Source organism: Neopelma chrysocephalum, unplaced genomic scaffold (assembly GCF_003984885.1).
Source record: "Neopelma chrysocephalum unplaced genomic scaffold, ASM398488v2 Primary Assembly neopelma1_22, whole genome shotgun sequence".
Classification (NCBI taxonomy): Eukaryota; Metazoa; Chordata; class Aves; order Passeriformes; family Pipridae; genus Neopelma; species Neopelma chrysocephalum.
Genome location: NW_020897689.1, coordinates 14,636,783 through 14,662,026, shown reverse-complemented (window position 1 = coordinate 14,662,026; position 25,244 = coordinate 14,636,783). Strand labels below are relative to the sequence as shown.

General features: G+C 38.2%; 1 protein-coding gene across 3 annotated transcripts; it reads left to right on the top strand.

The window, feature by feature from the left end:
• The first annotated feature begins 281 nt into the window (after window positions 1-281).
• On the top strand, window positions 282-15,830 carry UBXN2B (UBX domain protein 2B). 3 transcript variants are annotated; one of them, XM_027708485.1, is made up of 9 exons: window positions 282-425; window positions 2,891-2,991; window positions 5,124-5,195; window positions 6,720-6,879; window positions 8,418-8,495; window positions 9,858-9,967; window positions 10,406-10,543; window positions 11,735-11,896; window positions 14,179-15,830. In XM_027708485.1, the coding sequence occupies exons 1-9, from the start codon at window positions 282-284 to the stop codon at window positions 14,339-14,341; spliced, it is 1,128 nt and encodes a 375-aa protein (XP_027564286.1). In that variant the 3' UTR covers window positions 14,342-15,830. The 3 variants fall into 3 exon arrangements, with proteins under 3 accessions (XP_027564286.1, XP_027564362.1, XP_027564434.1); XM_027708561.1 differs by lacking the exon at window positions 282-425 and adding an exon at window positions 799-933; XM_027708633.1 differs by lacking the exon at window positions 282-425 and adding an exon at window positions 851-919.
• The last annotated feature ends 9,414 nt before the right edge of the window (window positions 15,831-25,244 follow it).

The window sequence follows — 25,244 nt, the reverse complement described above, 5'->3', positions numbered from 1 at the left end:
GGGAAGAACTGCGCCTGCGGGCTAATTGGCATGAGAAGCCAGAGATATAACTAGCAAAGAGGGGTGTGAGTACTAATTGACAGAAAAGCCATGCAATTCGCAAACAACAAACGCTGATGTTTGTTTGCTGAAATGCACGAAGAGCGCGGAGCTTTGCTGCCCGGGGAGCCAGCCCTGGTGGAGCTCGGGGCAGCGCGGCGGGCACGGCGCGGCCCCTCCCGTTGCCATGGCGGCCGCGCTGGGCGCTGGCCCCGCCCACCGCTCGCCACCGCCTCCCGAAGATGGCGGACGGCGGGGCAGCGCCCGCGCAGCGGGACGGGGACGTGCCCGCGGCCGGGGCCGGGGCCAGGGCCGGGGCCGCCGGCGGCCGCAGGGATCGGCAGCCCCGGAGCAGTGGCCGCCCGCCTAGCGCCCGGGATTTGCAGGTGAGAGGGCGGCGGTGGGCGTCCTGCTGCCGGGGCGGGGCCGGGCGGGGCGGAGCGCCGCGTCCCCTCGGGGGCGCCCCAAGCCTTCCCTGGGGGTGCCTCAGGCCTTCCGTCGGGCCGCCCTGAGGGGAGCGGTCGGTGCCTGGGTTCCCAGCCGGGGCTGTCCCGGCGTGGGCTCTTTCCGTCCTTCCGCCGCCCACGCCCCTTCTGAGGCTGGGATGGGAAGGATGCCCCTGGAAGAGCACTAGGCCCCTTGGGAAACGGTGGGTGGAACTGGGCGGGCACTCTTCAGGGAACTGGAGGGACTCTCTTGACACTTCGGTATCTGGGTTCTAACTGTGCTTGAAGTTATTTCGGCGCCATTGTATTTCCTAATTATTTGGTAGGAATGTCTTGTCCCGCACGACAGCGTCAGTCTCCGCAGATGTGGTGTAAGACTAATGACAAGACCTTTTCCCAGGCATACATGGGAAAAGTGGAGTGTGATCACAAATGTAACTCAGCACTGGTATTTAAAGACTTGATTACAAACCTTTTTAGCAGTATTCCTTTTTTGTGTGTGACTTTGACACTGCATGAAGGGTCAAAATATTTGAGCAACAAATTGATTGGAAAACAGGTGAAATGTTTAGTAACTGAAAGTGCCCGTTTAATTTAATTGTGTATAATTAACAGAGAAAAATGGATATAGGGTTTTTTTTTACCTTGGTTACTATTTGTAATCTTCATCTTGCTGAGGTTAATTTTGCTACAGTCATAGAATGATTTGAGTTGGAAGGGGCCTAAAGATCTAGTTCCAACCCCTCTGCCATGTGCAGAGAGCCTTCCATTAGACCAGGCTGCTCAGAGCCCAATCCAACATGGCCTTGAACGCTGACAGGGATGGGGCATCCACAAATTCTCTGGGAAACCTCTTCTGGTGCCTCACTTCCCTCTGAGTAAAGAATCTGTTCCTAACATCTAATTTAAATTTCTCCTCTTTTAGTTTAAAACCATTCTGCCTTATCCTATCACTATCTGCCTGTGTAAAAAGTCACTCTCTGTCTTTTTTATAAGCCCCCTTTAGGCGCTGAAAGGCCACACTGAGGTCTTACTGGAGCGTTCTCTTCTTCAGTATTATTGTTGCATTAATCTCTGGTATTGCCTTGTTACTGTTACAATATATAACAGTAATAAAGTCTGTGTTGATACTTTTGGTTCATAAGGTGTTAGTCAACTGCAGCAGACCAGCATTTTGGGTTGATTCCTATGGATAAAGTGCTAAAGCCCAAGGAAGTACCCTCCTGGGTTAGAGTAGCTGACCATCCATCCATCCATCCCTGTACTTGATTTGTCATGGCACTGTAAAAGATGCAATGTGAGGAATGCACAGAAGCCTGACCATGCCCTTTTATGCACCCTCAGCATCCCTGAGTTTTTGGATTAGGGATGGTACAGGGTAGATCTTTGCCTATTCTGTTTAGTGTCTGCTTATGGACATGTTCTCTGTGACTTACCCCATCAGCTTTACATATCTAAAAGGTATTTGCTTGTTTTCTCAGATAGAATGGCGGTCTTCAGTGGTTTTCTTGAGTTGTCTTTTTACTCAGTTTAATTTTCTTAATGGGTATAATTCCTCAGCTCATATTTTTCCCTGCAGAAAATGCCTCACAATAATATGGGGTTAATATTCTGTGTTCGTAGCAGTGTGTTTTGAAGGACAGATGATGTTCAATTTTACTTTAATGTGTATTCCTTCAACATAAAACTGCAATGAAATTGTAGCCTAGTACCTTTTCTGATGTGTATGATATTAGTTGCATAATGTGAACAAAATGGTGTGGGTGCAAAACTGAAAATGATTCGACAAACAAAGTATTCAGGACAAAAGTAAGATTGCTAAAAATGGCATGTTAGATGTCCCTTGCACAAGTTCCTAAAAATGAACTTGCCAGTGATATGGCAGCTTTTAGTGAATCTTTATGAAAAAGCTGTTGGGGTATTTGCAGTGATGTCTTGAATTCAAGCCAGCAAGGCTGAATTTGTTCTTCATTCCAGTAAAAGATTATTTGAGTTACATTTTTTCAATTTCTATGTAAAATGTTTGTAATATTTATTATTTGCTGCCCAGTCTTATCAGAGGATTACATAGCTATTTTGGTTTGTTACCATTAATGAGCTGATGCTTAATATCTACCTGTGTATATACTCTGTGATTCTGAATCTAATACAGGCTTAATGTAGCTAGTGAAGCAGTGTGAGCAAGATGACAGCAGAGTACAAGATGCGAGTCAGAATGGCATTTAAGCATTGTGTGGTGTTTTTTTCATAAAGCAGAAAGGAAGCTGAATTTTGGTTGAGGTTTCTCACATTGATGTTTCTAATTTTCTGGAGAGATGCACATTTCACATTAATTTTTGTCTTATTTCTGTTCCACATATAGTTCTAGAGTTGCAGACTTCTAAAAAGAGTTCTGTTTCCTACAGCTGGCCTTGGCAGAGTTATACGAAGATGAAGCTAAAAGGCAGTCATTGTGTTCTGACAAATCAACAGCTACAAAGATCAGTAACACAAAAGTATCACAGAGGTAAGACATGCTTTGTACTTCAGAAAAGTGGGGATAGGTGCTGTATTAGCTCACAAAACTTCATCATGCTTACTTGTTCCCCTCCTTGTATAAAAAGCAATCTAAAACAGTTCATAATCCAGAATTTTTAATTCCTGCAATAATGCATTGTCTGTCTTCTCAGAATGCTTTTTAAATTGTATTTATTTAAGAGCCTTTGTGCTATTTGGTATTCCAGGAATTCCAAAACACTTTAAACCCACTTCAGGTAAGACTAAGATGTTGTAAGTGAAATGCAGTGTTACACCTTGTTTACACAGATAGAATTTGGAAATTTGCTGTCGGAAAAATACTGCAGTTACTGACTTCTTCAGAATTCAGCAAATCAGTTGTTTGTGTGAAACTTGCAAATGAGCTGCTTTCAGTGTTTTATTTTTGTCAGTACCTGATGAGACAAAAAGTAATTTGGAAAATTATTAGTAGGTGCATTAGTAGGTAGCTATGGGGTGACAGAAATAAGAAAGACTTCTTAATTAATTTATCTGAGTTGGGCAGGTGGAAGGAAAAACACATATCTATATACAAATTCGGGTTTTGCTAACCTGCAGTGTTTGCAGTTCACGTAGCATTTGAAGATTCTGTGTAGTCTTGAATTTTTTATAAAGAAATCTTGCCAGTTTTTAATTAATTTTTTTAAATCATGTGAAGAAGATAATTTTTTACATCATTACTGTCAGTGATGCCATAACAAGTCTTGTATTTGGCTTGTCTTTTAATTGCTGCTGCCAGTATGGATCTCTGTGTTAAAGGAGTAAAAGAAAAGATCATAGTCACCAGAATCGTGCTTCAAGTACATCTATAAATTCAGATCTCTTCAGGAAGAGAAATTTTAGCAAAGTGTGTGACACTTGGAAAATAATACCTGTTTTGGTGACTTTTTTTTTTGTTTTGGTGAAACCACTTAAGTTGACTAATCAGCTACATAGAACAAAGTTTACAAACAAATAAGCAAACAGCTTCATTTGCCAATACATATCGTGAAGTTACAACTTCCTACTCCCAACCAAGGGAAAATACCATTTCTCAAATACTTCAGTGTGATAGTTGGCAAACATGTGATCTTTGTTGGCAATTACACTGGAATCTGTCTGAGAAGAAGAGATGGCAGCTATGCATGGTGTCCAAAACAAGATTTTTATTTTAGTAGACCTCAGTTTGCTCTCAGATGAGCAGTGTATTAATTGTAAGGAAACATAGTGCTGCTCTTGAAGTCACCTCCTCAGCTTGCCTTCCACAGTTACAGGTATAGAGGATGCCTCTGAGCCCTACTGTCATGTTGTGTGAGCTCCTTAGAGAAACTTACATCTGTGGGCACAGAAACACAAACCCCATAAAACCTACAATGCAACACAGGAGGAAAATAAGTTATTAAAACTAAGTTTAAAAGTGTTTCTAGTGCACGTGATCTAAGTCCATAATAATACATTTTTTTTGAGAAGCAGATTCTTCACTGAGATACAGAATTACATTGTTTCATCAACAGTGATACTTAAAAAAGAAATGGCTAGCTCTGCTACACTTTGATTTCAAAGGTATAGTAATCAGAAAAATTGCATAAACCTAAACTAGTGATCTGCCATTACTCATGTAGCAGGCTGTAGGTACGTTCTTATCCCATGGTAGTTAGCTGCCTCATATACATCTTATATTAATGATTTTTATCAAGTCCTACAGGATAAGAGCATATATCTGCACAGCTTTCCTGGCATTGTGCAAGCTAACAACCCTGGATTCTGAAACAGCTGTTGAGCTTGCAAATGTCATGTGTTATCTGTGGGACCACCAGTGGCGTAAAGCAGAATTCTGCTTAACCTATGCTAGAATAGAATAGTTCATTTGGAATAGACCTGCAATGACCGTCCAGTCCAACTGTTACTGCCATACATGTGCCCTTTCCTGCTTATTCATTGAGAAGCATTCATGGCTATGTACCTTGGCACAAAAAAAAAAAAAAAAGATAAGACCAGAAAAACTACAACAACTTGATATCCTTAGTTTTTGAAAAGGAATTAGTTTCAGAAGTTAGATGTAAATTACTTAGTAAAGTGTATGTACCAGTAATCTTCAAACATTTTCTTTTATTCTCTTGGCAGTCTTAAATTGGATTCTCTTAGAAGGTTGAGAAAACCAGAGAGAAGCATGAGTGATGACAAAGAAAACCAAAGGTATTTTTAAACAACAACAAAAAAAAATTTAACGATTGTGAAAGTGATTGGGGTTTTTGTCACATTCACACTTTGGTCCATCCTGTTTTTTCAAAATGCATGTGAGCTAGGTCTGTCCTGCAAAGGGCTGGTAACTGCAGGGGTGCCGTGTGACTTATTAGAGTAAGTGTTAGCAGTACATGACCGTAGTAAAACTATTAGCAGAATCTGACTGTAGTGATGTAGGACCTTTAGATGCCTTAACATGTGACTGTGTGGTTGTAAAAATTGAAACTTACACTTGCACTCAAAAAATTTGTTGCCTTTTCTCAAATATCCTGAGTTGTTCTTTGTGTCCCTTGTTCAAATATTTGAGTACTTCCTTTCTTGAATGAATGACAATTATGAGAATTCTTGTTTCATCTCCTTACCACTATCATTCTTTTAAATCTAATAATTAAAGATTTTCCATATAAATGGCAGTTGGGATAATAAATACAGATTTATGTACAAAGGGAGATATTACTAAGGGATTGACAGTTATGTGACATCATAAAAGCATTATGGTTGTAGAGTACCTTCATACCTAATACTGGTTTTTTGGTAACTGTAAAATATGGTGAAATCAACACATTTTGAAGTCATTAGCCTGAGAGACAGTTTCACATGGATTAATTTATTTACCTTGCCCCAAGTGGTTAAATGTAAATGTTGAGAAAAATAGGAAGCACTTATTAGTTATTAATGTTTCCTGTAATCAAAGACAAAACACTCAGGTTTGCCAGATTATGTATTTATATACAGATTTTTTTACAGCATCTGTTCTGTTGGTATTTAGCAATTATAATGCTCTTCTCAAGGAATATCTTGATCTTCATAATCAAACAGATACAGTTTTGAACTATTAAACTATTTTGAATTATTTGTAGTTTAACATTTCATCCTCAAGAGCTAGTAATGGGACTGTGATGAAGAAAAAAACCCACAAATTAGCTTTCACAGCAGTTTCTGCAGGTTTTAAAATGCCTTGAAAGGTTAATTAATGTTATTTAAAAATTTCCGTTTCTGGTGTTGGCAGGAGTGGAAATATGCTAGATCTGTGAATCAAAAAATCATATTAGGGCACTGATCTGGTTTTCCAGAAAAAGTTTCATGTTTGTTCTGCCAAGGTGAGATTAGTTGTGACTCTATATTCTATCCAGCTCAGGCACAGTCCCATGCACAGGAATTTCCCTGAGGAGATGTGTCTTTCTGTGAGCAGGTGACATCCTAAGATGCACAGCTGCATCAGGACTGTGTTCCCTTATAACATATGGCCCTGCTCTCTAATCTCTGGGATCTGGTTGGTTATTAGTGAAATGTCTTCGGTGTAATGCTGCTTGGATTACTGGGAAGTTCAGAACCAAACGGAAAATTTCTGTGATCAGAATAAAAAGGTTTTGTGCCAGATTTGTCTCTTTGTTAATTTTTTTTCTTTTGATGGAAAGATAAAAATTATGCTTGTCATTTAAAGCAATGTTTCTTATATACATTACTACTCTAAAGATTTTATTCAGGTGACTCAGAATATAGAGGATTACAGATTTCTGGGGCTTCCAGTAGTCCGAGTAAAATTGTTGCCGAACTCTTCAAGGAAGCAAAAGAACATGGGGCAGTCCCGTTAGATGAAGCCTCAAGAGCATCTGGTGATTTCAGTAAAGCTAAGGTAAAAGTTAAAAGATGCTTTGATCTCTCTTTACATTATTGTCTCTGAAACTCATCAAACCACATCAGAGCAAGTCAGCCTTTTTGTTGTTTTCAAATAGCAGAGGGTTTGCTCAGCACAGTTGTGTATTATTGTCTGTGCTCCAATAGCTTGATCTAGAAAATAAACAGGGCAAGAACCAAACAATTTCAGAGGAAATCATTAGACATCATCATGAACTGGAATTATTTGCTTTGTTTTTAATTATAATTGATTACAAAAGAAAGCAGACTAAATTTGGATCCCAAATCAAAATCTCTTACCTGTAGAATTGCTCTGGAGGGTAGCAGTCAACAGCTCAGTGTCCAGATGGAGATGGTATTCATATTGGGATCGGTGCTGCTCAATACCTTTATCAGTAGCACAGATAGTGGGATCAAGTGCACCCTCAGCAAGTTTGCAGACGACACCAGACTGAGTGTTGTGGTTGACATGCCTGAGGGATGGGATGCCATCCAGGGGAACCTGGACAAGCTGGAGAAGTGGACCCATGGGAACCTCATGAGGTGAACAAGACCAGGTGCGAAGTGCTGCACCTATATCAGGGCAACCCCCAGTATCAATACAGGTTGAGACAATAACAGATTGAGAGCAGCTCTGTGGGGGTGGACCTGGGGCACTGGTGGATGAAAAGCTAGGCACAGCCCAGCAATGTGGAACTCACAGCCTAGAAAGCCAAACATATCCTGGGCTGCATCACAAGAAGCGTGGCCAGCACGGTGAGGGAGGTGATTCTGCTGCTGTACTTCACTCCAGGTGTGAGACATCACCTGGAGTACTGCATCCAGCTCTGGTGTCCTCAGCACAAGAAGAACATGGACCTGTTAGAGTGCCTCCCGAGGAAGGCCACAAAAATATGGAGCATCTCTCCTATGAGGACAGGCTGATTGTTCAGCCTGGAGAAGAGAAGGCTCTGGGAAGACCTTATTGCAGCCTTCCAGTACTTAAAGGGGGCCTATAAGAAAGATGGGGACAGACTTTTTAGTAGAGCCTGTGTTGATAGGACAAGGGGTAATGGTTTTAAACTCAGAGCGTAGATTCAGTCTAGATATAAGAAAGAAATTTTTGTCAAGTGTAGTAAAACACTGGATCAGGTTGCCCAGAGTGGTTGTGGATGCCCCATCCCTGGAAACATTCAAGATCAGGTTGGATGGGGCTCTGAGCAATGTGTTCTAGTTGAAGATATTCATGCTTGTTGCAGGGGAGCAGTTGGTCTAGGTGACCTTTAAAGATCTCTTCCAACCCAAACTATTCTTTGATTCTTATGTTTGAAAAAGTGTACAGAATAGAAACTGAAATGCATCACACAAAGCTTGCATAGCCTGATTATGCTTACTAGCTATAATTTTCCATTTAGAAAATATGTGTTATAACAGAGTATTTGGTTTTTATCACAGGAGCAAGTTTGTGGATGCTTTTTTTTTTTGCACCTAGATAAGAATTTTAATAAACTGTTTCAGATAATTATTTCAATAAGCTTTTCTATGTATTTTTTTCAGTCATTTTCTGGTGGTGGATATAGATTGGGTGACTCATCACAAAAGCACTCTGAATACATATATGGAGAAAATCAAGATGTAAGTAAAATTCTGAATAGCAGAAAACAGAACCTCTAACAGATGCCTGTTTAATCACGTTTACAACTTTAAATGCCAGTATTACTGTAACTATGTCTATGAGCAAAAAATAATACCTAAATATTAGGTGTGTTAAGTAGAAATTGTTAAAGTGTCCAAAGAGAACAGATGTTCATTGGATATCCCTAAGGCTTCCATTAGGAATTGTCATATGTAAATTACTTTGAAATTCTTAGCACACCTTCCTTTCAGTTACTTTCCACCGGGTGTTGTTCTGCATTCTCTTTGCTATGCTGACATTTTAATCCTCCTGGGAAATGATTCTCCTTGGGTCTTGCAAAGTAGCCAGTCTCAAATTGGAGGAGATAGTTGTATTCTAGGAAAGGTGAAGCAGCATGTTAGAGGCCTTTTGACATTGTCTGGCCTTTCTTTCCTATTAGTTAAAAAGCAGAATGTGAGCAAGAGGGTGAGAAGAAACAAAGTTCTCGGCACTTTGACGTTTTTATGAGTGACTGGAGAAAGTGTTAAGCTCATTTAGAAACAAACCCAAGAGATAAGTAAGGCCAAGAGTTGAGTAAGGATGTGGTTCTGGCTGGGTGGTGCTATCATGTCACCAGGAGCTGCTATTTCTACTATACTAAGTAATCCTTCTACTCTCCAAGTAATAGCCATCTGTACTCAGCCAGAAACCTGTTGCAGTGGGCTTACTGTAACTGGGAGCAGGGGTAGTTTTCTAAGGGAAGGCCAGTTTTACTGGCTAGGGAAGGGTAGTTATGCTGGACTTCAAGGCAGTTGCAAGGAAGAGGTACAGGCTCTGAAGCTGAAAGGCTCTGGCTGGACCTTATATGTAGCAAAATAAGTAGGGAGGGAAGGAGGCTGGTTTCCTGGATTCCCAGCATTTGAACTGAAGGAAGCTAGTATCAAATTCATTGGAGCTCAGCATGTTATAATTTGAGGAAAGAGTAGTTTTGGCAGTATCAGCAGTAATTTGTAATTTTATGGGTTTATTTCTTAATTTATCAACAAAAATGTGTACTGCTTTTAAAAGTAATTGGAACGCTGTGAAGATGCACAGTCACTGTGTCATACTTTATGTCATGGATAGGACATTGAGATTTTTTTCCTGTGTGTAAAAGTGGTCTCAAAGTAGATAGTAGTTATTTGCTTTTTTAAAAAAAATCTAACAGTGACAGTTACAGTCCAGTGCTCTGTTCTTATTTTGTCATTTTCATTCTTGTTTGTGATCTGGTACAAAATGTGTTAAATGTAGATCAAGGCTTGTATAACTAATCTGTATGAAATTGTACTGCTTTGTGTGTCTGTCTTCACTTCTTTTTTTATTTCACTGTTTAAACTTCATAGGTTCAAATTTTGCTGAAACTGTGGAGGAATGGCTTCAGTTTAGATGATGGCGAGTTGAGATCCTATTCAGACCCAATAAATGCTCAGTTTCTTGAGTCCGTTAAAAGAGGGTAAGTTAAAATGGCAACTTGTTTGATGTATGACTTTCAAGTGAAGTGAAGAAAAATGCTTTCTCCACATGTTTGTAATTATTAAATTCCTCTCTGCCTGTACCCATAAAATGTATGCATGAGGCATTTAAAAATTTGGAATACTTTGTTTCCTCTGGTGGTTTCAGTCTGAATAGTACTAGTTACTGCAGCTTTTAGTTTCACATGTTTTGTTTGCTCATTCTGTGTTTCGACTGTCAGTGTATTTTAGGTTTTGAATGTCAGCTTACTGATTTTTTTTTTCTTCCTTTACAATGAAATTGATTCATAAAACAATTGAGTGTGACTTTCAAACTAAACATACTATTAATATTGACTCATACTGCGTGTGTACATTTTGTATAATTTCATTTTGCAGTTCAGAATGTAATTGGGAAATCTTTTATCTTTTTCATTAAGGGAAATTCCTATGGAACTGCAGCGACTTGTTCATGGTGGCCAGGTTAATTTGGATATGGAAGATCACCAAGAACAAGAATATGTGAAGCCCAGACTGCGCTTCAAAGCTTTCAGTGGTGAAGGACAAAAACTTGGAAGGTGAAAAAAGCTAGATTTTCTGTTCTGTGCTCTGTATTCATATCCTGTTTCATTCCTGTGACTGAAAATTTCAGACTAATTTGTCCAAAAGTGCATAATTTCTATTCACCCAGGTTGGTCAGAGTAAACAGTAATGTGACCTCAGCTCTGCCAATTGTCAGCTTTTTCACATAACAATTATAGCCTTTGAAGTATCTTATCCAGCTGACTTGATATTAGCTGTTGAACTGTAAATAATTCTAGGTTTCTGGTCATCATTGCATTTATTCATATAATATATTTGATTGCCCAAAAAAGGTATTGCTGATGTGCTTCTTCAAGTAATTTAATTCAATAAATGATTCTTTACTGTTTCTAATCTATTTCCATCTTTTTAAAAAGGAGGAAGTATGCTCAGTAAAACTGAGAAGGGGGTAAGCTCTGGTAGAGGTGAAACGGGAAACAATTGTATATGATAACTTCTTCACCTGAGCACTTGCCCATATTGTTGAAGAAAATAGCTGGGCAAGAGAGGAGGTTTCACATATAAGAAAATGTGCACACCAGTTGTATGGCATTTTTGTTTGTTTGGGTAGCTGATGAAGTCTCAGGTATGTAAGCAATAAAAGGAGGAGCCAAATGGTTATCTCCAATCAGAGCTATATTTATCTATACTAACTGTAAAAAAGTCCACATGCTCTGTGGTGGTTATCAATGTCTTGTTAATATCATTTGTGCTCCAAAAGGGTGAGAGATGCTCAGAATCTGAAAGCAATCCTAAAGCATTTTGTGTCAGTTTAGTGCACTGTAATGGTGTATGATTATTTTTGAATATAGTCCAGGAGATATGATATATGAATCTTAGTATCAGAGGCATTTGTCATTTCATGCTCTGTAAGCATAAACAAATATAGTTCTATTTTTACTTGGTTACCTATTTAAAATCATGCAAATGTAATGATATCAGAATTATAAGGCAAATAAATATGAAATATTGCAATCATTGACAAGAAACTACAAAAGCATTATTTCTGTCTATTAGAAAAGCCGTGTTTATACTTGAATCAGATAACTCTGAGAGGATTTTCATTGCTCATTTTACTAGCTGTACATGGTAGTTATTCAATGAAAAACACAACTGAAGAATTCAGTTCTGGTTTGACTCAATTAGTTACAACTGGTTTGTTTGTTTGTTTTTTTCCAATCCTTTAGCCTTACACCTGAAATAGTCAGCACGCCTTCTTCCCCAGAGGAGGAGGAGAAATCCATTCTTAATGCGCCTGTTCTGATTGATGATTCCATGCCAGCAACTAAAATTCAAATTAGATTAGCAGATGGAACCCGATTAATACAAAGATTTAATCAAACACACAGGTAAATTGATTCTGCATCAATGCAGGTAACCATAACTGTTTTGATAAGTTTGTGTTATGTCATTAAATGAGTATCAGCAAGACATTAAAAAGGGGGAAGTACAACTTCACTGAAATGTGTAGCTCTGTGTCATTTCATTAGGTGGATATACTGATAAATTGACTGTCAAAGCAAAATTCTGTATTTGAAACCACAGGATATTTGATAACTGCAAAGTCAGAAACTTCTCTAACCAGTTATGTCTATTGATATTTTTAAGGACACAGTGCAAGCCATAGCTGTTCTCAGGATGACTGAAACCTGGACAGCCCTGCTATGTAGTCATCCCAACCCTGGGCCTTTCTTAGGAGGAGCAAGTGGATGACTCAGAAAACACTGTGAAAACACCTTATTGCAAAGTGGTTTTGAAATAAAATATGGTGGAAATATATATTCCAAAATGTGGAATATAGTCCACACTATGGGCAGAGAAATCCTGTGGCCCATAATCAAGAGCTCCATCTTTCTACCTTGTTATACTTAAGAGCGTGGCTAAACATGACATGGGTTCTAAGTGTAGACTGCAGCCCATTTGCAGAAGGGTATGTAGACACAACATGCTTATTTGCAGTTCCAGCATGTGGACTGGACATAATACTGAGAACCAACTTTTGTTTTCGTTTGGATGGTCAACTCCTAAGAATTGGCAATGTGGGAATTTGGTGGGGTTTTTAGATCTGTTAGTAGCTTGCTTGCTCTGATTAGAGCTTGCCACCAATTTTATTGACATTGTTGGGGCAGTGCCACAAATGGTGTTGGCCAACCCCTTTTATTTACCTAAGAGGTTGATTCAGTGCAAGGTTCTGCAAAGCTCTGCTTTCCAGTACGTGGCTGAGAGAACTGTGGGCAGAGGGCAGAGATTTGGGCAGTAGTCCACCAACACTTAAAACAGAATTCAAGCCAGCCTTGAATTGAAATCTGCACCATTGTGTTAGAGCACAGGTGAAACTTGAATCCTGACTTGGAGGTGGTCTTAGCAGTTCCATGTTAATATTGTTACATGGGCAGTTCTCCTGTTTCCTTCTTTTCCTTCTTGCTCAGAATAAGGACAGTGTGTGGCTTCCTTCACCTGACAATAACACAGACAACGAGGCAATTTTGGCTGAGATGCCAATAGGGAGGAAGATACAGCAATAATTTTTGATACTTTAGCAGGCCTGATAACATAACGTGATAGTACAGGCCCGGATCCTTTCCTCACAGCACCTTTGCAGAAGTGACTCAGAGAAACCTTAGGGCTCATTGGGAGCCTCTGTAGCCATGTGTTCTTCTGTCTGCTTGAAAGGGTCAAAGTGGTAAACTTGCCAGTACATCTGTAACCAAGGATGTGTTGAGAGGAGCTTATTTTAATCATTATTAACTTTCTTTTGGCTGCGAATCTTTTTAGTTATCCTTGACTTATGTGTGATCAAAACCAGCTACTAAAGTGCATTGCTTATCTCAAAGGCCTTGAATACTGATAGAAAGCTGAAGTCCCTGCTTATTGGCTACAATAAATCTGCCAACTTAGTAGTTACAAAAGATGTTCAAAGATTTATTCTCAGCTTAATGTCTTAGGGGAGAAACCTCACATTTCAGATTTTTATCTCTAACATACTATTTTCTTCATCCATGTCTTATAAGATTAAATTATTACTGTTATACTGTCCATGCGATGGTTTTGTTAACTATTGTTCAGAAGAGCCAAGTAGGGGAAACCTCTTGCTATTGAAGTGCATTAATAATTCCCCCCTGCTTTCTCTTCAGTGTGACCATATCTTTTAAGATTCCTCCTTCCATTAATAATTTCACCTTTTTGGAATATAGTAACATGATCTGACTCTTGGGTATGGTCTTGTGCAGGGCTGAGGGTTGGACTCAATGATCGTTATGGGTCCTTTCCAACTCAGCATATTATGTGATTCTGTGAATTAATTATGAAATTTTTGATAGTGATGGTGAAATTATTTGACTTTCTGTGTTAGGTATCAGTTTGTAATATATTCCATGTTACAAATTTTGTTTCTGTTATTTGAGAAAACAAGCAACATTCATTTTAATTTTTCAGGATGTTTTATACAAGAATCAAAAAATTTTTGTAGGCTACAATCATTAGTCATCTGGATCAAATCGAAATGTGAAATGTAGGACTTACTTAATGGTTTAGTCTGTTTAATGGTTTTGTGTTGTCTGATCATCTTAATGTACATATATATATCAAAATGGAATCATACACAGTTTTCATGTCCATATCCTTTTCACAGGATTAAGCACATTCGAGATTTCATTATCCAGTCCCGTCCAGCCTTTGCAACAACTGATTTTGTTCTTGTGACTACCTTTCCAAATAAAGAGCTAACAGATGAAAGCCTGACACTACAAGAAGCAGATATACTTAACACTGTGATTCTCCAGCAATTAAAGTAATCTTATGGTTGTTGTACAATATAGGGAACCTGCTGTATTGTCATACAATATGTTTCCAACAGATGAAAGAAAGGAAATATCAGTGTCTTTTTATTTCCTCATTTCCAGGGATCAGATTTTTGGATTTCATGTCTTCCAGCTATAACATATCTACCTTTTTTATTTTAATTCCCAACATTATTCAACCTTTTTTCAGTGTTAAAATTAAACTTTCATATGTTAGTATGTTTCAAACCACATCTTGTACTAAATGTGAAATGAGATAGGACTTTGAATCATTATTTTGAGGGGGGTGGGGAAAGGAGCATTTTGCTGAAGGGGACAGTATCTTTCGTAGAGTTGGTAAGATTTGCACTATGGAAATGTTCTATGCTGCATTGACAAACAGCCATTTGAAAACTTAGACTGTAGGTTATGTTTACCTTCCAAATTGTATTAAGGTGTTCTTTTTAATAGGTTTACAGATAATTAATGCCCTAATGTAATTTTTGTATATTTTTTTTTTAGTGTTTCATGGTGCAGTATAATATTTATATTCTTATTTTTCTGTCATTTTCCTTGCATCGTTACTCGTATGAGTGAATCAGTCCAGGAGATGCAAACCTCAACTATTGCAGACTATAGTAGGTTGTTCTTACTGGTATTCTCGTTGTTCTACTTGTGATGAAAACAAATAGGAATTTCTTTCTTCTTGAAGTTAGAGAAATGTGAGAGACCACTGTGATCTGGGGAAATTATGTGATTTGGAGAAGGCCTGTGGTCACTTTGAATTTGTGTATGTCGTTGAAACCTGTGCAGCTACGTGATTCTTTGCACAGTTACCTAAATAACCCCAAACAAAAATACACCAAGGTGCACAAACACAGAACTTGTCTGCTTTTGTGCGTGCCAGTGACAGCATAAACATGTTAATCGGTCATGTATTTTTGACCCGAATTTCAGGTCTTTATATTGGGAATTTTGGCCTAAGGCATTTTGTATTATTCAATGAGGATTTGGTTGTACAGCTTTCAGTATTCTTGTTTGGAAGCTGTATAATTAAACCCCTTAATCTTTGAAATTATATATTTTTTCAAATAACTTGCCTCAATACTGCAGTAAACAGGTAGAAGTTTTGTGATGGGGGACAACTGTCTGTTGTGCTTTAGTAGTATGTAGTTTTATAGTATTTGGAGATTTATATCAGACAAGTGGATCACACTCGAATGGAAGCTAAATGGGCTGTTTCTCTTGTACTGATATATGTTTTAAAAATTGCTGTTTTCACTAATTATTTTGTTCTGAAAATATCAATATTTGTTTATTTATGCTAAGGTTATAATTTCTCAGTATATTCTTACATTTTTACCTCAAAGTAGATATTTGACTGAGTAAATTTTAAACATGCAATTGTATTTGAAGTAATTTGTTTTGCAGTCTGAATATCTGCATGATTTTAATCATAATTCATTTCATGTGCTAAGTAAATAAAGTTTTATGTTAAAGACCACAGGCAAGACTTCTTGTTTTATTTCAAATTTATGTTGTGATGAAGTGGTGATTGTGTTGTCTTATCTTAAAAGAGCTCAAAACAGGTAACTTACCAGGAATAAAACAGGGAGATGAGATGATTTAAAGTGGGCAGTTACTTCACAGGGGGAAAACACGTTAGAGGACTATTTGGTAGAGAAAAGCATAGCATAAATTGCATAACACAGCTTGTACAAAGCTGCAAACTCAAGTATTTTTAAAGTGAAATGCAAACGCATTTTTCAGTATTTGAACTACTGGAATGAACCAACTTTGAAAATCAACTTCTCTGTGTTCTTTGTGGTTTTTTTTAATTCTCACTGTTATGCTGGCTTTCTGTAAGATTTGTTTTAGTTAAAGCAAATTTATTTGGTTTTCCTAGTAAGACAAGGTAAAATAAGATGTCCTAATTTTTGAAAAGCAGTTTACTTTGCCTTTGTCTAGTCATATTTAGAATTAAAATAAAGGTATGTTTCATATTTAAAGGGCTGGAGATGTTACGTACATCACTGCACGTCTTCAATATTTTCTTTACAGATCTTCCAAAAAAAGTCTGCTGAACATCAAAGAACTCAGATTACAAACTAGAATTCATCTTCACTTTTTACTTTACCAGTTCTCCTTTAGAACTGGTCTTGTTCTGCCCATAGTTGAAAAGCTCTCTGGCAGCACATCTGAATGTTAAAGGAAAGAAACTACTTTTAAATAGTTTTAAATCTAAAACTGAGAAATGAGGAGGGTATCTTACTTCTTTTTTGTTCACTGGGAGCTGTCTGCTCTCGAGTTAAATATGTGATCTATAGGCTGCCTGTTTTAGCTCTTTCAGGGGTATGAGAAGGTAGATGTGTTGTTATTCCACATTGCATTAAGATAAACCAAAAGAGACATTCTTATCTGTGGAATTAAAAAAAAATCCTCTAAGGAATCATTCTGGAAGACCTACTATTTTACATTTATAAATCTACATCAGTCCAAATTACTTTGGTGGGATCTTAGACCATTTAAATACTAATGAGCAAGAACTCCCAGATGGCAATAACCACAAGTCATTTTCCCTATATGACATTTTTAGCTGGTCTGAATAGAATGAATGACTTATGCAGGGCTGTGAAGTTGGTATTTATTTTGTAGAATTCTTAGTGTCTCACTAGGTGCTGATATAAAAATTGTAATTGCCTATTCTAGCAAAAACAAACAAACAAGAATTCATAGTGTTTATTAGTTCTAACCTTAACACTACCAAACAATTGCACTTTGAGGACAAAATAAATTTTCTGAATTCCAAATTAAATTTTAATTAACTTTTTCATGGCAGTAGCTGTCTATGGTGTTTTGGACCACTGGAAGTCTCAGAATTTGTGCCTGCATTGTGGAAACCCCGGACAGATGTTCCATTCCAGTGAACAGAATTAATTTCTGTTTATCTTGCAACTGTTCCTAATCAAGTTATGTTAAATCATCATTAATCAGATGTTCATAATGTAAATGTCCCTAGTCATCTGTCATGATTTAGTTAATCCATTTTAAATTAGATTTCACAAATAAAAACTCAACCTGAATGTGAAAATGTGAGTGCTAGTTTTTTGGAAAGCTTGCAATTAATAGAGAAAAACCTAGATAAGGTATTTATTTCTACTTGCATTTGAATTCTTCAGTTAGCAAGCTGATTCTTGTTATAAAAAATTGAGACATTTTCCATAGAGAAGACTTTGGCTCCAAATGCAAAATAGTGCTACCACTTTTTGTCCATAAATGAGTACCTCAATACACGTGAATACTAGTTTCCACTTTTTATCACTTTTTTAATGTTGGTTCTCTAGTTTTGATGTGTTTTGATAGTGTTTTCACATGTATACTCTCAGCTCTTTTACCTATAAAATTATATACCTGCATATTTTTATCAAAGCAGGCTACTTCTCATAGCAGTCCCCAAATCTTGTAGTCTAGAAGGAAACACAGAAAGCAGAGGACAGAGCATAAGTGGATATATGTAAATGGTTATGTTAAAATGTTTTTCACTGAATTACTTGCTCCTGCTCTTATAGTCTAATAATTTGCTGCATTTTCTAAGGAGTATTCCTGAACGCTCTATTTCCTGGAAACAGACACAGACCTTAGACCCAGTTGGAACTCCATGGTAACCTTGGTCACCACACAAAAAATTGTAAGCCAGGATTTGATCTCTGTGAAAGGAGTGAATGTTTCAGCTGGAGAGATCAGACTATTAGACCTTAAAAGGATCTGCTTAGGATTCAGGTTCATTTTTTCCCCTCTATCTTAAATCCCAACACTGGAAAAGTTTGGATGAACCACTGCAGTTTTATTTTTGACACATCTCCCCACCTCCACCAAAGAACTCAATAATATATGAGGTTTACTTGGCTAGTACTTTTTGTATTCCTGTTGTTGCAGAGCCCAACCTCTGGAATACAGTTGTCTCTAGGTTTTTGGGGTTTATAGTAATGTCTCATGACTTGAACTAAGAAAGCAAGCTTAGATTTCACATATGGTGAGAATATGGTCATGGTGTCAGCAAATAAATAAATGTGAGAAAACTAGGGCCTTGGAAGGATTTTGGAAGAACTTTGATTCTCCATGTTTCTTCTCTAACCTGCACTGACTTCTTCCACACAGAGGCCTTCACCTTTTCTTTACTCATCTAAACATTATTTTATGTTTGTATAGAAAGTCTCTTTCAAGTTCTGTCTTCCTAAGCAACTCCTTGAAGACTACTGACTTGCCTGTAGGCACACATGAGAATAATTAAATGTAGGTTTGATGCTCAAATCCTAAGTTTTTTTGTGGCTGATTTCATGTCTCTCATTGTGTCTGCAGTTCCTAAAAATAGTGGCTGCCTGGTTCTAGTTGTACTCTTTAGGTCCTACTGCAGTAAAACTTTGGAACAATAAAATATTGGGTTCATGACTACGTTACTGGTTTCTTCAATTCCAGCTCCCAGTGCCTGGGCAAGTGCTGGGACTGATATTGCAGTATCAGAACATGTCAACCTGGCAAGGTCTGTTTGCCTTAGTTGTCTGTATGGGCGTTATTACCCAATCAACTGCGCAAGCAGAGAAGGTAGAGATGACCTGGAGTTAGTGATTTCCAAATGGCCTTTACTCGTAGTCAAGGCCAGCAACAAACACACATTTAGTTTTATGAATTTTCTTAGAATAGTAGCATATCCAAGCTCAGATAGTGTTGCTGTCTTCATACATGCACAGTAAGTATTTATTAAATGCTGTTTACAATAGTGAGATATCATTATTAGTTACATTTTGCTAACAGACTTGCCACCGAGATGATTAGTGATGGAGCACCTCTCCTATGAAGAAAGGCTAAGAGAACGTGAATTGTTCAGCCTGGAGAAGAGAAGGCTTTGGGGTGACCTAATTGCAGCCTTCCAATACCTGAAGGGAGCCAACAAGAAAGATGAAGAGGGACTATTTACTAGAGCACGTAGTGACAGGACAAGAGGGGCTTCAAACTGAAAGAGAGGAAGTTTAGATTGGATATTAGAAAAAAGTTGTGTTCTATGAGGGTGGTGAAGCGCTGGGCCAGGTTGCCTGGAGCAGTTGTAGATGCCCCATCCCTAGAAGTGTTCAAGGTCAGTTTGGATGAGGCTCTGAGCAATCTGGTCTAGTCGAAGGTGTTCCTGCCTGTGGCAGGGGGGTTGAAACTAGATGATGTTTAAGGTACCTTCCAACCTAAGCATTTCTATGATTCCGTGATACTCCTAGATGAACAAATTAGTCTCCTTTCCATAGAGTAACAGGATAGGGATTTCTGTAATGTACTCAGAAGAGCTTGAAATTTTGTGTAGTAGCAGTAGCATTGTTATAGAAAGCTTGTCTGCAGTTATAAGGATATTTAATTCCTACAAGACAGGGTTGAAAAAAGATCTGTAACTATACTATCATAGTCATGGTCATAGCAAATGATTAGGGGGAGGTTTTTTCTCCTATCTTTATCCTGTCATTCTGAGGGAGGAATAGATTATAATTCATATCAGGTATTTCTGCTAGAAAAGCTTCAACAGAAATTACAATAAAATACACTGCCTTCTTACTCCAGCTATCATAGCACCACAGAGCTTGTGGTCTGCACTTCTCATGCAGGTGGCTACCCTCCTTTGATAATTGTCATTCGTTTCTTTCTGTTCTTGCCTCCTTAAACATCTGTCACTGAAACTGAGGGAGTCTTCTGACAGCGAAGTTCCATTCTATACTATCAGGGTCTCATCTATTATGTTCCACCTCATCCATTTTATTTGGCCTTCTGCAGCTAATGCTTCTGCTTGAGTAATGAGTTGCTTGGGTGGTTGATCACAATAGTTTGTATCTCAAGAATTCACCTTCTTTCTGAGAGTCAGATTTTTGTCTATATTTAAGAAATTATTTGGAAGACATATACTAAAGCAGAAGAAAGGAAAACAACTCTTCTTCAACTCAATAATGAAAGATTGTTGTATTTCATGCAAACATCACTAATGGATTCTGCTTTCTATGCCCTGCACTTCCTTTTTTTTTATTTTTTCCATAGCTAAGCTAAATTTTTTATATCAAAGACCTTGAATCTGTTTTAACTTTTTTGACTAAGTGGACAATCATCACCTTTAGCCCAAGTTTAGGGCACTTTGGCAGTATTGCCATCCCAGTTTCACCCCAGTAATGTGATTTTAGCCATCATTGCAGCTGATCTGTCAACCCGTGACATGCCAAAAACTGCAGATATTGCAACCTAGCTGTGGGAGAACTTCCCTTTTCTGTTGTTTCTTCTCTTTCCTTTTTTTTTTTTTGTTCCTCTGTGTCCTAAAGTAGAACAGTCTGGATTGCTGTAGAAGTCAGCAGGAATTTGTTCTTGTTCTGAGAGCCGAGGGGTTGTTGAGATAAGGAAGTTAAAAGGCAAACAAACAAAAAACAATCTTGAGCAGCAAGAGTTACACTGCTTATGATCTTCTTCCTATGAGCACTGCATCAGTTCCTTGAAGGTTAAACGAGGCCAAGTGCCGGGCCCTGCACCTGGGTCAGGGCAACGCCCGGTATCAATACAGGCTGGGGGAGAACGGATGGGAGGCAGCTCTGTGGAAAGGACTTGGGGTACTGGTGAATTAAAGGCTGGACATGACCTAGCCAATGTGCACTTGCAGCCCAGAAAGCCAAACTTGTCCTGGGCTGCATCAAAAGAAGAGGTGATTCTGCACCTCTGCTCTGGTCTCCTGAAGGATTTTGACCAGATGTGGGGTCCTCAGCACAGGAACACGGAATGAGTCCAGAGAAGGGCCACAAAAGTAAACAGAGAGCTGGAGCACCTGTCCTGTGAAGATAGTCTGAGAGAGTTGGGGGTGTTCAGCCTAGAAAAGAGAGGGCTTTGGGTAGACCTTAGAGCAGCCTTTAAGAACTTAAAGGGGGCCTGTAAGAAAGATGGGGACAGACTTTTTAGCAGGGCCTGTTGCAATAGGACAAGGGGTAATGGTTTTAAACTGAAATAGGGCAGATTTAGACTAGATATAAAAAAGGAGTTTTTTATGATGAGGGTGGTGAGACACTGGAACTAGATGCCCAGAGAGGTGGCAGATGCCCCATCCCTGGAAACATTCAAGGTCAGATTGGACTGGGCTCAGAACAACCTGATCAAGTTGAAGATGTCCCTGCTTGTTGCAGAGCGGGGTCTGGACTAGGTGACCTTCCAAGGTCCCTTCCAACCTGAACTGTTCTGTGATTCTAAGAATTGCCTGGCTGAGGCAAATCAGATGTGATGCACATGACAAATGAAAAGACGAAGGTTTGTGGACCCATTTGGACCACTGTCACCTGTGACAACTCTTTAAACAAGGACTTCATTCACCTTATTTCAAAAATTATGGGAATAGGTATCAAGAAAGGGAATGACCCCAAAGACTAAAGCATAACCTTTGCCCATAGAATCATGTCTTTATAAATTTTGTTTAATATGACTGAGTTTTCTATTGTATATTAGTGAGATTGTCATTTAGGGTAGAAATTAATTCTTTCACAGAAGAGTTTTCCAGTTGTCTTCTGATTTCTTTAAAATTATTTATTTGAATGATATGATTAATGTAATTTCTTTCTGAAATTTGGGGGAAAAGTAACAATGGAAGTAAATTTGACTTACACCTATAAGTCGAGTGAGACAGAGTCTTCTTACCTTCTCTTAGTAGAGACTGTTTTCTTTTACTCTCTGTATAAACAAGTAAATTAATAAAATTCTCATGCAGCACTGGATGCAAATATGTAGAAGCTTATTGGGATAAATAGAAAAATAAAACAAAAATGTAGTATTATACATAGCAGTCAGTGACTTTGATTTGTGATTAGGAATTTGGATAGGTCTTCTCTGTTATATTTTAAAGTAAACAGACAAGATGCAGCACTGCACCTGAATGCTTACTGTAAATGGTTTGTGTGGGATGCATCTCACCAACTGATTTGAACATTATGGCTCTGATAGTCATGAGATGCTGCATAACAAAATCTAACATCAGCAGACAGAAACATCTCTTCAGTTTCCATATTCCATATTTATGCATACAGCAATAGATAGAAAATCATTCTTGGAATCTACTCTGATATATATCTTCCGTAATTTCAAGTTAATAGAAATATAGTTACTTTCTGCCCTTATAGTAAAAGTTATAGAGGAGACTTTCAAGAGCAGTACACATTGGTTTCTCTTCCTGTGGTGAAAGTTTTAGATTAAATGCCTGTTGATGTTGACAAGATGGGAAGCAAAGTAGTGCTAAGTGTGTTGGGGAACTTTTACTGTGTAAGAACTCCAAATAATTGGGTGGTAAATGTTCTCAAAAGTAAATGCTATATGAGTCTGCATAGATTTCAATAACTGAGTACATGGGAGGAGAAAGGTAACAGTCCTGTGGTTAAAAATGAAAAGCAGAAGTTTTAGTTACTAGGGAAGTTATGAAAATAATTCATTTCAGAAAGAATTAAATGATAAACATTTAGTAGATCTGACCTAAGTCAAATATGTTAGATTTTTCAGGAAACCAAAAGACTGTGACAGCCAGTATAGATCAAATTAAATAAAGTGCTATGCTTTCCATCTTTTAGTCCTTTAATTTGAAGTAATTTCAAAATGAAAGCTTTTTAAATGGGAAGAAAATCAGAAATGTGTCATTTTGAATACAATGAAAGGAAAAAATTAATTTGCTTATTTCCAATCCAAGAATTTCAATCCTATATAACTGTTTCAATTGACTGCATGTGCATTTTTTCCCACAAAAGTTGTTGGCCAAAGTGTTTTTCCAAATCTATGCAGTTTTGACTCCCTTGGCTTGTGTAAAAATTGTATGATATGATCCCTGAACCAAGAACACTCTCTCTCCAGGATCTCCTCTCAGAGTGCAATGAAGCACAGCAGTCTCCATGACAGTTTTATTATTTATATGCTTAAAAGCTATTGTTCCTGCTGAAATCAAATTTTGTTTTTTTGAAAGCGGATGACCAAGACTGAATTCAAAGCTTGCATTTCTTTGACAGTCCTCAAAACTCTGAGAATGGAACTTATGTCAAAGATTAGAGCACCTAAATGTAGGTATCTGCCTGAACGCATTTATTTATGAGCAAAGTGCCCACTTCCCATTCTATTCAGTGGAGTTTTAGGGCTTGATCAGGCTGCTGTCCCACAGTCAGATCCCAGAAGCTTTTTAGTCTCCAAAGACATAATGAAGTCAACAGATTTGACACTTGACTTCTGGGATGTATGTCTGTATGAAGGGAGTCTAGAGAAACATGGGATACTACAGGGCATTTCAAAGGTCTCTAGATACCTGTGTGGGGAAAATGAGTCAAACCCCCTGTTAGTGCCATCGTTTCACTTTAGAGATTTATTTGGCTTACCCTAAAGGAGTCACACCTGTTTTGGCAGCTGCTGGTGTTTAGCTGCCTGCATATGCTGGCCAGATCTCCATTGGCTATATGAGTTTTGAAACCTAATTCATGTATGGACACCTGTGATCTGGCTCTCACTTTGTCTGTCTGTCTGTCACTCTCAAAATAGGACTTAGAACTTTTTTAAAATTTTATTTTCCTACAGTCTTTGGTGGCACAACTTGATATTTTATTTTTCAGACTATAACATATTTTCATCTAGATACGTGGCACCCATTTGTATTCTTACCATATATTCATTACAAAAATCTGTATTACACTGAAACTAGGAACTTGAAGTAAAGGCTATTAAGTTATGCAAAATACCTGCCTCAAAATTATTAGGATTATTCCCCAGATAAGCATAAAAATCAGTAAAAATCCTCTATTTCCTTAGTTATCTGTTGTTACCCAGAATGTTTTTGAGAATATATAAATTGTAATCATGGTTCTATTGTGCTGGTGATAGTTGCACATGTGTTTTATTTGGTAGGCTCCAGACACATTATACTCTGTATGGTTTCACTGATAGTCCTCTGCACAAAGGGTCAAGGCTGACTGACGGTGCAGTTTGATGTACTGATCTTTATCAATAGCTGTAGTAGTGGAACACCTTAATGGATGCTGTTCAAGGCCAGTTTTCAAGGTTGAACATTATCACCTAATATCTTTGATCACAGTGGTGGCAAATATTTGCATAGTACTTGCATGTGGATTCAGTCTGTTGTATTTTATTTACAAAGTAACTGTTTGGAATAGGGTCTGTCTGAGGTCTACTCTGGAAATTGAGGTTCATGGTTTCCACAAAATCATGTTCTTACAGAGATCTCCTCCTCGTTTTCTGACTCCATCCTATCATATCTCCTGAGAGTCACTCTGTCTGTCACTCCTTCCCTTAACCTTTTGTTCTCTCTCACTCTTTTGTTACCTAATGCAAGCTTACTTCAGTAGTGTTCATGTCATGTTACTTTCTTGCTTCACAACTTGCTGAATGCACATTAAAAATTACATTCTGGAGCACTGCTTTTAAGTGCTGTTTTGGCTTCCCCAATTGAATTTATATCTGCTTTACTCAAGTGACACTGTTTCCCAATGTCTTTAGTTGGGTCAAGACTCAAAATCAGTACCTCATCCTCACCCTTTGTCACCCATCAGTAATCTCTGTCATTGTCAGTGGTACTCCTCTTCAAATGTTGTCTTGGCTTCTGCATAACTGCTGATAAGATATAGCCTTTCCTAGCCATTCTCCTCATAAAACATTCACCCAAGTGTTTCCTCCTTGCACTGTAGCAATTTTCCAGTCTTCTCCTCTCCTGCTACATCCATTCATATTTTTGCTGCAAAGAGCATTTATCTATGCTGTCATCCCTTCTTTCTTGCTACCTTGTCCTTTATCCTTTACAATAACAGATAAACTATGCTTTTTTTTTTTCACTACCAAGGAGCTTCATAGCTTAATCCCCACCTATCTGCCACCTGGCATAAAC